General features: G+C 42.7%; 1 protein-coding gene across 3 annotated transcripts in view; it reads left to right on the plus strand.

Annotated features, from left to right (window-relative positions):
* The window catches only part of MYO7B (myosin VIIB), a 390,666-nt gene that overhangs the window by 192,767 nt on the left and 183,580 nt on the right, over nucleotides 1-14,319 (plus strand). For all 3 annotated transcript variants that reach the window (XM_030215810.1, XM_030215809.1, XM_030215811.1), the window contains 4 exons: nucleotides 651-821; nucleotides 2,438-2,515; nucleotides 3,227-3,354; nucleotides 10,820-10,946. In XM_030215810.1, the coding sequence (XP_030071670.1) occupies nucleotides 651-821; nucleotides 2,438-2,515; nucleotides 3,227-3,354; nucleotides 10,820-10,946 (504 nt within the window). The remainder of the gene's footprint in view (nucleotides 1-650; nucleotides 822-2,437; nucleotides 2,516-3,226; nucleotides 3,355-10,819; nucleotides 10,947-14,319) is intronic.

A 14,319-nucleotide genomic window follows, 5' to 3' on the forward strand; every position in this document is an offset into this window, starting at 1 on the left:
CGTACCTCTTGAAGTGGTTTATGACTTTTTGTATATATGCATGTGGCTGCTTTCACAGTTACATAGTTTGTTCAAGAATTTTAAACATAAAACTTTAAAAGTAAAAAAATCTGTACTACAAAGGGATTATGTGTTGCTGAAGCTGGATTCTGATCTGAAACATTGTTGGCAATAAATACCATGGGTGTTCATATCTAATTTTAAATATAAACAAATGTATAGGAGTCAGCTGTTGGGTGCTGTGGGTGATTGAGCACCCCTAATATCAAACAAACCCTTTGACTTTGTCCAGGGAGAGTAATTTCCATGGGGTTTAGCACCCCTAATAATTTTGAAAAGTTAGATCGTATGTTGTGCAAGGCACGCCAACAGTCATTTGTACTCTTAACACTGTCATTCATCTGAACCTCCAAAAGCCCTGTTTTTTAGCATATTGGATGAATATTTATGAGGGATACTTGCGTTATTTGCTGTGCTAATTGGGTTGATTAACATATTTTGGATAACTTAATAATTGGATTTGTTGAATATTCAAAAAAACTGGATTTGTGAACCACTATCCTAGCCAAGTGCATTGCCATGTTCACTAGTTAACATGTGTAGTAGTGATTTTGGTTTGCATCAGACCTGTTTTTGTATTTCTTTTGTAGGCTTCACTGGCAGTGTGGAATATCATCCTTCGATTTATGGGAGACCTTCCAGAGCCAACATTATTTGCATCTAATGTGAACAGCCGGAACAACTCAGTTATGACAGAGATCTATAACAGTTTCAGCAAGAAGAAGAACATCCAACCAGGGATTAATGGGAATCTGTATGAGGTCAGGAAGTCATGTTGTTAACCCTGACTATCAAAAGAATTGTTCAGTTCTTGGATATATAAGGTGACATGATTTTACACACAGTGTAAGAGAATGTGCCAGATCCTGTTGGGCAGTGGTTTTCAATCAGATTCTTAAAACCCACCTAGCCAATCAAGTTTATAGAACATCCACAGCAGGGCCAGCCCTATCACTTGGCATCAACCTATGGTGACAGAATTCGAGGGGCAACAGCACAGCACCAGCATGGTCAGCAAGATAATTGCAAAGCAGCACATCAGAGTCACTGCTAACATAGAAGCAGACCTTTGAGTACCCACATGTGCTCAAAGCTGACCGCATTCCACCCCCTCTGACAGAAGGTTTATGTAAGACAGGTAGAACCCAACAGGCTGGCTCCCTATCCGTTTTCGCATCCTGTTCAAACTTCTTCTACTAACCTATAAATGTACTCACTCTGCTGCTCCCCAGTATCTCTCCACACTCGCCCTTCCCATGCACTCCGCTCCATGGATAAATCCTTCTTATCTGTTCCCTTCTCCACTACTGCCAACTCCAGACTTCGCGCCTTCTGTCTCGCTGCACCCTACGCCTGGAATAAACTTCCTGAGCCCCTACGTCTTGCCCCATCCTTGGCCACATTTAAATCTAGACTGAAAGCCCACCTCTTTAACATTGCTTTTGACTCGTAACCACTTGTAACCACTCGCCTCCACCTACCCTCCTCTCTTCCTTCCCGTTCACATTAATTGATTTGATTTGCTTACTTTATTTACTTTTTTGTCTATTAGATTGTAAGCTCTTTGAGCAGGGACTGTCTTTCTTCTATGTTTGTGCAGCGCTGCGTACGCCTTGTAGCGCTATAGAAATGCTAAATAGTAGTAGTAGTAGTAGTAGTAGTAGAACCCAACAGGCCAAGAGCATATTTAATACTCAAACACCCATCACTGCTCTTGGTTGCATTTTGTGGCAGCTGCCTTGGACAAAGAATATACATATGAGGTAGGGTGGCGGCAAGGGAAGAGGGGAGATGTTGGACTTGAGAAAAGAGAAGGGGAGATATTGGATATGGGGAGGATAGAATAGGGAAGAAAGATGTTAGACACCTGGGGGGAGGGAGATAATGGACTACAAGGTGGTAGGAAATGGGAGGAGAGAGTCTGGACTTAGGGGGAGTGAGTGCATTGGGAATGGAAGGATATATGGTGGACTGTACTAGGGAGGGGAGGGAAAGAGATAGAGAAGGGGGAGATGCTGGACACCAGAGATAGAGAAGGGGAAACATTAAACTATGGAGGGTGGGGGTAGGGAAGGGGAAATTCTGCACTGTAGTGGGGGAGCATGGCTAAATGTTTGCCTAGGACCTTGAATACCTTGGGCTGGCCCAGATCCACAGCAAATATGCATGTGATAGATTTGCATATTCTACCTCTGTTGTTTGCAAATATATGACATGCATATTCATTGTGGATATTCTGAAAAACCAGCTGGCTGAGCAGGTCTCATGGACCAGGTTCAGAACTTCTGCTACAGAGTACTAAATTGAGTTATCCTTCTAATCAGATAAGGAAAAAGGAGCAATAAGAACTGTGATCAGGCTCATTTTTTTTTCACAGAAAGCAAACAGAAAGATAAAAGGCTTAAAGGAAATTTCTTCCATCAAACTGAAACGTTCATCCAGGTTAACAGGACAGGTGAGCATTCATTAATAAAATGTGGTTTCTGTGCTGTTGTAGGTCTCATCACTTTCAATCCTGGGTGCAGATACTATACATACTGTAGGTTACAAGAGGGCTGACATTCTTCTGTACTTTTCTTTAGGCCATTTGGCACCACCAGAATCCCAAACCTTAACCCAATCCAGACTGTTAGACCAATCATAGGAGCCAACTTTTCAAAATGATTAGTGGTTCTAAACTGAACACAAATTTTCTCAAATTAACTTCTGCCCATCCTCCCACACACACTAGTCTTCATGTTCCCCAGTGAAGTGTGCTTTTGTCACATATACACCCCCATCACTGATACCATCTCTCACTTTACCAAACACATCCCCCTGGTGCCGATCCCTGCTCTCTAAACCTCCACTTCAGTGAACCCCTCTTTACCATTCCCTATAGTTGATTTTATAGGTGCCAGATCTGTGAGTGCAGTGGCTGCTGAGCCCCCCCCCCCCCCCCCAAATTAAGTAACTTTCTTCTTTGTGGCCAGGAAGGAATAATTGTGTTGTATTTAGCACCCAAACCATTCTGAAAAAGTTGGCATGATATCCTTTCTTCACTCCCTCCAGCCATACTGGGTCAGACCTGCTCTGCCCCAATAAATTAATTTTTGTCCTCTAAAGAGAAATATTTAATGAAAAGATGGTGACCATTCCCTTATAGATATTCTGTATTTTCTTATAGGTGTTGAGCCAGTTAAGCAATGGAGAAGATTTGCTTGAGAGAGAAAGCCCACTGACGGACAAACCGATGTCTAGTCTGGAAAAAGTTCACTTTATTATTGGCAATGCAATTCTGCGCCCAAATATCAGGTGTGTGTCACACAGCTTTTAGCATATTCTACATTTCTCTCCAGAGCTGCCTGAGAACTTGAGAGTAAACTGAGAGTCCAGTGTCTGCCTCCCTCCCCACGAGATGCATAGTATAGTGTGATCCTCAGTGAAGAGCCATGTTTTGTCCGTTTGGGTTTCAGGAGATATACAATTCTTGACAGTTTAACCTAGCTCTAGTTATTCATATCAGAGGATAAATTCTATAATATATTGGATACTGCTGGGCTCATATTTGAAGGAGAAGGATGTCCATCTTTCAACATAAATCGGAAGATGGACCTCCTTCTCCCAGAGACATCCAAATCGGTATAATGGAAACCCGTCTCCAACTGCAGTCCGTCGCAAGGACGTCCAAATATCAAGGGAGTGTTTCAGAGGCATAGCGAAGGCGGGACTTGGGCGTGCCTAACACTTGGATGTCTTTGACCCATAATCGAAAAAAGCAAGGACGTCCCTGACGAACACTTGGACGTTTTCACCAGGATGTGTTTTTCTTACGAATAAGGCACAAAAAGGTGCCCGAAATGGCCAGATGACCACCGGAGAGAATCAGGGATGACCTCCCATTACTCCCCCAGTGGTTACTAACCCCCTCCTACCCTCAAAAAACATCTTTAAAAATATTTCATGCCAGCCTCAGATGTCATACTCAGTTCCATGACAGTTCATGAAGGTCCCTGGAGCAGTTTTAGTGGGTACTGCAATGCACTTCAGCCAGGCGGACCCAGGCCCATACTCCCCCCACCTGTTACATTTGTGGAGGGAACAGCGAGCCCTCCAAAACCCACCACAAAACCACTGTACCCATATATAGGTGCCCCCCCTTCACCCGTAAGGGCTATGGTAGTGGTGTACAGTTGTGGGTAGTGGGTTTTGGGGGCTCAGCACACAAGGTAAGGGAGCTATGTTCCTGGCTGCATTTTTTGAAGTCCACTGCAGTGCCCCCTAGGGTGCCCGGTTGGTGTCCTGGCATGTCAGGGGGACCAATGCACTACAAATGCTGGCTCCTCCCACGTCCAAATGACTTGCATTAGGATGTTTTTGGTTTAGAAAATCGCTGAAAGTCAGAAATGTCCATGTCTAGGGACATCCAAATTTAAGGATTTGGATGTCTCTGACGGAATTTTTGAAATGAAAGATGGATGTCCATCTTTTTTCAAAAATACAGGTTTCCACTCCCCTGGATTTCGTCGTTTTGCAGGGACGTCCAAATCGCAACTTGGACGTTTCTTTTGAAAATTCCCCTCTGTGTGTACTAAGCAGGTAATAGACCTAGGTGCAGGGGTTAATAAATGTGAAATAAGTACTTAAATCAGTATGCAGCCACATTTGCCTGCTTACTGGATTGCATTGCACTAAACTGCATGGGAAATAAGGAGTGAAGGTGTCTTCCTTTTGTGCTCTATTGTCCTGGGTGAACATCAGGCAGGCTATACAAATATATTTTTTTCTTGTTCTGTTTGAGGACAGAGCTGGGACTAGCAAAGCTAGGGGGCCAGTTGGCACATAATCCACACAGTCAGCATCTACCATCCCTTAGTAAAGCAGTCCAAACAGATAGTTTCCATTAAAAAAAAAATAGACATTTTGCAGTTTCGAAAATGGCCATATTTCCTATTCAGATTTTGGACATACCGCAAAACAGCCAAAGTCAGACATAGACGTCATACCGAAAATGCCCCTCAATATGTATTGTTATTTGATTTTGTTTACTGCTGTAATTACCTATTGCCTATGCTTAGCTTATTCTTGCTGTACACCACCTTGAGTGAATTTATTTAAAAATGTCATCCAAATGGCAGATGTCGTTTAAATGTAAGCAAGTGCAGAGTGATGCATGTGGAAAAGAAGAACCCAAACTATAGCTACATGATGCAAGGCTCCACATTAGGAGTCACTGCCCGGGAAAATGATCTATGTTACATTGATGATGATACGTTGAAACCCTCTGCTCAGTGTGCAGTTCTAAGAAAGCAAACAGAATGTTAAGAGTTAAGAAAGGAATGGAAAACAAAAATGAGAATGTTATAAAGCCATTGTATCGCTCCATGGTGCAACCATACTTTGAATACTGTGTGAAATTTTGGTCACTGCATCTCAAAAAAGATATAATGAATTAGAAAAGGTACAGAGAAGGGTGACAAAAATGATAAAGGGGATGGGATGACTTCCCTGTGAAAAAAAGGTTATAGTGGCTAGGGCTCTTCAGCTTGGAGAAGAAGCATCTGAGGGAAAATACAATAGAGGTGTAGGAGTGGCCTAGTGGTTAGGGTGGTGGACTCTGGTCCTGAGGAACTGAGTTCAATTCCCACTTCAGGCACAGGCAGCTCCTTGTGACTCTGGGCAAGTCACTTAACCCTCCATTGCCCCAGGTACAAATAAGTACCTAAGCCACATTGAGCCTGCCATGAGTGGAAAAGCATGGAGTATAAAAATAAATAAATAAAATACTGAGTGGAGAGGAACAGGTAGACATGAATCATTTGTTTACTTTTTCCAAAAATACTAGGACTAGGGATCTGTACTGGGATCGGTGCTATTTAACATATTTATAAATGATCTCAAAATCAGAAAGACAAGTGAGGTGATTAAATTTGCAGATGACACAAAACTATTCAAGGCTCTTTAAACACATGCAGACTGTTGCAGGATGACCTTAGGAAATTGGAAGACTGGGCATCCAAATAGCAGATGAAATTTAATATAGACAAATGGAAAGTGATGCACATTGGGAAGAATAATCCAAATCATAGTTACCTGATGCTAGGGTCCTCCTTGGGAGTCAGCACCCCCCCAAAAAATGAAAAAAAGAGATCTAGGTGTCATTGTAGAGAGTATGCTGAAATCTTCTGTTCTCCACTGCAACTGTCCCTGACACCTTCAAGCACGCTGTAGTCACACCACTCCTCAAAAAACCATCACTTGACCCTACATGTCCCTCCAACTACCGCCCCATCTCCCTCCTACCCTTCCTCTCCAAGATACTTGAATGCGCCGTTCACAGCCGCTGCCTTCATTTTCTCTCCTCTCATGCCATCCTCGATCCGCTTCAATCCGGTTTTCGCCCTCTACACTCGACAGAAACGGCACTCTCTAAAGTCTGTAATGACCTGTTCCTTGCTAAATCCAAAGGTCACTACTCCATCCTCATCTTTCTCGACCTATCCGCCGCTTTTGACACTGTCAACCATGAGTTACTTCTTGCCACACTGTCCTCATTTGGGTTCCAGGGCTCTGTTCTCTCCTGGTTCTCCTCTTATCTCTTCCACCGTACCTTCAGAGTACATTCTCATGGATCTTCCTCCACCCCCATCCCGCTGTCTGTTGGAGTTCCTCTATCTACACCTCTTCCCTGGGCTCGCTGATCTCATCGCATGGTTTCCAATATCACCTTTATGCTAACGACACCCAGCTTTATCTATCCACACCAGAAATCACTACGGAAACCCAGGCCAAAGTATCGGCCTGCTTATCCGACATTGCTTCCTGAAACTGAACATGGCCAAGACCGAGCTTATCGTCTTTCCACCAAAACCCACGTCTCCTCTTCCTCCACTCTCTATCTCAGTTGATAACACCCTCATCCTCCCTGTCTCATCTGCCCGCAACCTCGGAGTCATCTTCGACTCCTCCCTCTCCTTCTCTGTGCATATCCAGCAGATAGCCAAGACCTGTCACTTCTTTCTCTTTAACAGCAAAATTCGCCCTTTCCTCTCTGAGCATACCACCTGAACTCTCGTCCACTCTCTCATTACCTCTCGCCTTGACTACTGCAACCTACTCCTCACTGGTCTCCCACTTAACCATCTATCCCCCCTTCAATCCATGCAGAACTCTGCTGCACGTCTTATATTCCGCCTGGACCGATATGCTCATATCACCCCTCTCCTCAAGTCACCTCAACTGGCTTCCGATCAGATACCGCATACAGTTCAAGCTTCTCCTTCTGACCTACAAATGCACTCTGTCCACAGCCCCTCATTACCTCTCTACCCTCATCTCCCCTTACGTTCACACCCGAATCCTCCGCTCGTAGAACAAATCCCTCCTCTCTGTACCCTTCTCCACCACTGCCAACTCCAGGCTCCGCCCTTTCTGCCTCACCTCACCCTATGCTTGGAATAAACTTCCTGAGCCCATTCACCAAGCCCCCTCCCTGCCCATCTTCAAATCTTTGCTCAAAGCCCACCTATTCAATGTCGCCTTTGGCACCTAACCTTTATGCCTCTACTCAGGAAATCTAGACTGCCCCAATTTGACTGCCCTATTTTGACTGACTGTACATTTGTCCTTTAGATTGTAAGCTCCTCGAGCAGGGACTGTCCTTATCTGTTAAACTGTACAGCGCTGCGTAACCCTAGTAGCGCTTTAGAAATGTTAAGTAGTAAGTAGTAGTAGTAGTGTGCAGCAGCAGCCAAAAAAGCAAACAGGATGCTAGGAATGGATGGTAAATAAGACCAAGAATATTATAATTCCTCTGTATTGCTCCATGGTGCAACCTCACCACTAATGACACACCAACAGTTTTAGCTCCCCAGCTTCTCTTGCACCCTGTGCAGCTGCACACAGCTAGCTATGACCCCAAATTACCCTGGAAATATCTTGCTATTCAGAAAGGCCTTAATATACATGATAAATGGTCATAAATTTGTTTGTATGTGGTTTCTGTGTCTCAAAATGTTGTAGTTATATAAGCACTTGTCCTGTATTTTGCTCTTGAATTAGATTGCTATAAATTTTGTTGATTTATTTTTGCAGTATAATTAAAATGTCATTAAAGGAAATCCATGCCTAGGTTCTTCTAACACACCTAAAGGTGTTTGAAGTTATCATATTGTTGGGCTTGCAGAATTCTATCAAACATTCTTCAGCTTTGTTTCTGTTGCCAAACCCATATTTTCCAATCACTTGGCCTTCTTTGTTCCCACTTTTTGCATTCCAGTCACCCATGACTATCAGTATATCTTGTTTGCATGTTCTGTCAATTTCAGCTTGTACTTGTTCATAAAACTGGTCAAATTTATCCTCTTCTGTATCTGGTGTTGGCACATATACTGAATATAGTTGTATTGATGGGTGTTCCCATAGCAGCTGGCTCAGTGGGTGCTGAGCACACCCAATACTGGGCAAGTTCCTTCACTGAATCCAGGGAAAGGTAATTTGTATTGTGTTTGGCACCCTGAATTAATTAAAAATGTCAGCACCAATGGGCATTCCTAATAGACAAAGAGAAATTAAGCATTCACTGACTGCATTGCATTACAGTTCTTACAAGCTTCTTAATTTTAAATGCTTCTTCGTCTTTCACTTCTAGTGTTCTATACCATATGATCATCAGAATCAAAGTGTCCAATCCCAGTCCATTTCAGTTGATTAACACCCAACAGGTCAAGCTGTGTGCATTCCATTTCATTCTTGATAACATCTAGCTTTCCTTGGTTCATACATTCCATGTCCCAATATGAAGAGTATTTTTCCACTTTCTGGCTCTCATTTCATTCACAGCTACATCAACAGACAGATGTCCTGAGGGCTTTGTTCCAACCACTTCACAAATTCCGGTTTTACTCTAAAGAGTCTTTAGCTCTTCCTCGGTAGCCCATTGAGTGCCTTACAACCAGTGCCTTCCAGTACTACATAACATAGTAACATAGTAGATGACGGCAGAAAAAGACATGCACGGTCCACCCAGTATGCCCAACAAGATAAACTCACATGTGCCATTTTTTGTGTATACCTTACCTTGATTTGTACCTGTAACGAAGGGCCTTTATACAGTGGTGGAAATAAGTATTTGATCCCTTGCTGATTTTGTAAGTTTGCCCACTGACAAAGACATGAGCAGCCCATAATTGAAGGGTAGGTTATTGGTAACAGTGAGAGATAGCACATCACAAATTAAATCCGGAAAATCACATTGTGGAAAGTATATGAATTTATTTGCATTCTGCAGAGGGAAATAAGTATTTGATCCCCCACCAACCAGTAAGAGATCTGGCCCCTACAGACCAGGTAGATGCTCCAAATCAACTCGTTACCTGCATGACAGACAGCTGTCGGCAATGGTCACCTGTATGAAAGACACCTGTCCACAGACTCAGTGAATCAGTCAGACTCTAACCTCTACAAAATGGCCAAGAGCAAGGAGCTGTCTAAGGATGTCAGGGACAAGATCATACACCTGCACAAGGCTGGAATGGGCTACAAAACCATCAGTAAGACGCTGGGCGAGAAGGAGACAACTGTTGGTGCCATAGTAAGAAAATGGAAGAAGTACAAAATGACTGTCAATCGACAAAGATCTGGGGCTCCACGCAAAATCTCACCTCGTGGGGTATCCTTGATCATGAGGAAGGTTAGAAATCAGCCTACAACTACAAGGGGGGAACTTGTCAATGATCTCAAGGCAGCTGGGACCACTGTCACCACGAAAACCATTGGTAACACATTACGACATAACAGATTGCAATCCTGCAGTGCCCGCAAGGTCCCCCTGCTCCGGAAGGCACATGTGACGGCCCGTCTGAAGTTTGCCAGTGAACACCTGGATGATGCCGAGAGTGATTGGGAGAAGGTGCTGTGGTCAGATGAGACAAAAATTGAGCTCTTTGGCATGAACTCAACTCGCCGTGTTTGGAGGAAGAGAAATGCTGCCTATGACCCAAAGAACACCGTCCCCACTGTCAAGCATGGAGGTGGAAATGTTATGTTTTGGGGGTGTTTCTCTGCTAAGGGCACAGGACTACTTCACCGCATCAATGGGAGAATGGATGGGGCCATGTACCGTACAATTCTGAGTGACAACCTCCTTCCCTCCGCCAGGGCCTTAAAAATGGGTCGTGGCTGGGTCTTCCAGCACGACAATGACCCAAAACATACAGCCAAGGCAACAAAGGAGTGGCTCAGGAAGAAGCACATTAGGGTCATGGAGTGGCCTAGCCAGTCACCAGACCTTAATCCCATTGAAAACTTATGGAGGGAGCTGAAGCTGCGAGTTGCCAAGCGACAGCCCAGAACTCTTAATGATTTAGAGATGATCTGCAAAGAGGAGTGGACCAAAATTCCTCCTGACATGTGTGCAAACCTCATCATCAACTACAGAAGACGTCTGACCGCTGTGCTTGCCAACAAGGGTTTTGCCACCAAGTATTAGGTCTTGTTTGCCAGAGGGATTAAATACTTATTTCCCTCTGCAGAATGCAAATAAATTCATATACTTTCCACAATGTGATTTTCCGGATTTAATTTGTGATGTGCTATCTCTCACTGTTACTAATAACCTACCCTTCAATTATGGGCTGCTCATGTCTTTGTCAGTGGGCAAACTTACAAAATCAGCAAGGGATCAAATACTTATTTCCACCACTGTATATATTGATGTATAAAATTCATTGTGAATATATCTGCTATTCTGTGATCCTGTTATTTTTCTTTGTTTTTCCAGGGATGAGATTTATTGCCAAATCTGCAAGCAGCTATCAGAGAACAATAACAAAAATAGCCTGATTCGAGGGTGGATCTTGATGTCACTTTGCCTGAGCAGTTTTCTCCCTACAGATAAATTTTTCAAGGTATGGTTAGAACTAGGAGCTCTCATGTAGTCAAATAAGGCAGTAACATATTATGAGACCTAACTGTGATTCTCACCCAGTTGTTGAAGGCTCCTGTGATTGTGAGCTCAAGCCCTTAACCTGGAAAGATGTGCTTTTGGTAGTAGTCATTATAGCCTACCAAATAAGAATAGCCATACTGGGTCAGACCAATGGTTCATCTATCCCAGTATCCTGCTTTCTACAGTGGACAGTCTAGGTCACAAGTACCTGGTAGAATCCCAGCTAGTAGTAAGATTCCATGCTACCAATCCCAGGGCAAGTAATGCCTTCCACATGTCTATCTCAATAGCAGACTATGGACTTTTCCAATGATCCAAATTTCAAGAAAGGATGGCACTTTCTTCTTTTCTGACATTCCAACTTGAAGTGGTGTCAAAATTCCTACTTGACCAGTGCATCATCTTGCTCACTTTCTTTGCAATGAGAAAGAAGTGGCCCTCCATAAGCCAAACTGTAAACTAGCTCTATTTTCCTATCTAAAGTAGGCAAAAGCCCTAAGAAAGCCCATCAAGCTTTCTGTTTCTATTAATCATAACTTTCTTATGAGCAAATGCAGAACCTTTTACAGATTAACAGATTGTCACTGTTATATCCCTGCTAGTTTTAGCACGGTGGGATGCATCAGTTCCCATGTATTAAAAGGGTGATGGCAGTGTTGATGAGATTTGCGGATTTGCAAGGCAGCAGTGTAAATTTTTGTTTTATTTTTTTTATTTATTTACAAAATCTTGATTTACTGCAAAGGCTAATTCTGGTTTCTATGTGATTAACAATACTAAAATCTAGGAAAGGTTGCTCTTTTTTAGTGTTCCCCAGGGCTCTATATTGTCACTTGTTCATTTAATATCTTTGAGTCCTCTTGCAACCCTAATTCAGGAGAGTGGGATTAGCTCTTACTTTTAAGTAAATGACATTATTAATTTTTAGTACAGCTCCTAATTCTATTAATTTAAGTCCATGACAACTCTGAGTAAAGTCACTGATTGGCTGCACAAATATAAGCTGGTGCTTAACTGCGATAAAACAGCCTGTTGACTGAGTCATACACCCATGCAACTACACTTAGGTAGGAGCTATTTTGATGTATTTATTTATGTATTTGTACCCCACATTTTCCAATCTAGATGTTGGTTCAATGTGGCTTACAGTTTACTTCATATAGACGAGTTACAATGTTGTTTGGATTAGTTGAGAGCTTAGATCATGATCTGTTAGTGGTCAAGTAGCAAGGAGTGTTGGTTGTTGTTCAGGCTAACTGTGTGGGTTAGAAGAAATGGGCTTTCAGGTGTTTGCAAAACGTTGTGTTGTCATTCGTGCATTTTAGTGTTTTTGGTATTGTGTTCCAAATCTTGGGGCAGATGTATGTGAAGCTGGTGGAGTATGAGAATTTGTATTTTAGTCCTTGGCACTTAGGGAAGTGAAGTGTTCACTCTGCACCTACTACTTCTCGCTTTACTTATGTCCCATGTAGACTACTGTAATGTGGCTTTGTAGGTATCCTGCAGTATCAACTCAAATGGTTACATTGTACCCAGAACACAGCAGCCAGGCTTCAAGGCTCACAAATTTGACCATATATTTCCCATTCTTAAGAGATTACATGGTTACCTATCTCTTATCTTTACCAGTTTAAAGTTCTAGTCCTGACTCTTCAGGTCTCTTATAAAGGGATACCATTATATCTTTCAGCATTAATTTTTATGAACAGCATCTTATCCTTCTGCCCCCTTCTCGTGCTCATCTGGAATCAACATAGAGTTCAGTATTCTTTTTTCTTACTCCTCTTCTCTGTTCCCTTGAGTAAAGAATGATCTTTAAGACAATTTACAGACTCGCTGAAGACTCACTTTTTTTTGCTTTGGCCTTTGGTACATAAATTGAGATTGTTAGAGCTGTGGTCTTGGTCAAGAGCCTGGATACACTTTTAGTATGAATGTACCTCTTGTTGCTTTCATCTCTCTTATTTTTATAGAGATCTTTTCTTTTCTCTTGGTTTTGTTTCTATTGTAAACTGCCTTGACCTAAAAAGTAGTGATGTAGCCACAGGTGAGCCCAGGCCCACCCAGCAGCAGCACAGCAGAGATGGGACTGGTGGGAATCCCCAAGCCCTGCCATCTGAAGACTCCCAGTATCTCTCCATCCAGGAGATTGGGGAGGGGTCACTTAACTCCACTCCCCTGACCCCCCCCCCCCTGTACCTTTAAATCCTTTAGTTCTTCACTGGCAGTGAGCAGCACCATATTCCCCCTGCTCATGTTGGCCCAAACCTTTTCTCCCATGCAAATTCCTCCTGTGTCAGAGGAAAGGCTTGGAGCCGGCGCAAGCAAGGGAAATGAGCTGCTGCGCACTGCTGGTGAAGATCTAAAGGATTTAAAGGTACCAGGGAAGTGGAGTTAAGTGACATCCAATCACCTTGGAGGGGGGGAGATGTTGGGCTGAGGAGGGTCACAAGGGCAGCCAGGACAGGGTTGTCATATCCACCCACTTTGGGCTCAGGCTCGCAGAAAACTGGGTGTTCGGCTACACCCCTGATATAAAGCATTAAACATTGTGCCAAATATACACATTTTTCCTGCAATGCTACACATGTTTTATAAAAGATTCTGCCTTCAGCAAGCCTTTTTATAAAAATGCTATCACAAGTTTGCAAGTACCAACTTAACCATCTGTTGTCTGACCTGAACACCCCAAAACAAAATTGAGCTGAGACTATTTAGATGAAATCAAAGAAGGGCTGGAACTGCATGTGCAAAACCACAGCAAGTATAGCAACATACAGCACAGCAGGAAGACTTTATGGAAGACATGGACTCGTATAGCAGATTTGGACACTCAAAAAAAAAAAAGATTAGACTTTACATGTAGATACATTCTTTGAAAGTTACCTCATTATTTTAAATAATTTATATACCACCTTCCTAATAAAATCTAATGGGCACCTGTATGACTCAGTCTGGTCACTGTTAGAGATAGGATGATGGGCACAATGGACTTTAGTCTGACTTGACATGGCTTTTCTTATGTTCTTAAAGCAGTTTAACAAAACATTTTTTAAAATACAGTTGTAAATATTTAGAAGGATAAATTCAGAAGAAACTAATGTACAAATTTTGACCACATATGAAGCTATACAGGGCTAAAGTAACTGCCTAGGCTATTGATAGCACAGCCGAATATTGCTGCTGTATGTATAGTTGCTGACAAGTTGGTGTATTACACTTGTATTCAGTGCCAATAACTATACATGTAGCAACACTGAATATAAGTCTTTTTTAAAATGTCATGGCTAGCTTTAAAAAAATTAAAAAAAGCACTGATAGCCCAGACTGAA

The sequence above is a fragment of the Microcaecilia unicolor genome, chromosome 10 (assembly GCF_901765095.1).
Source record: "Microcaecilia unicolor chromosome 10, aMicUni1.1, whole genome shotgun sequence".
Lineage (NCBI taxonomy): Eukaryota > Metazoa > Chordata > Amphibia > Gymnophiona > Siphonopidae > Microcaecilia > Microcaecilia unicolor.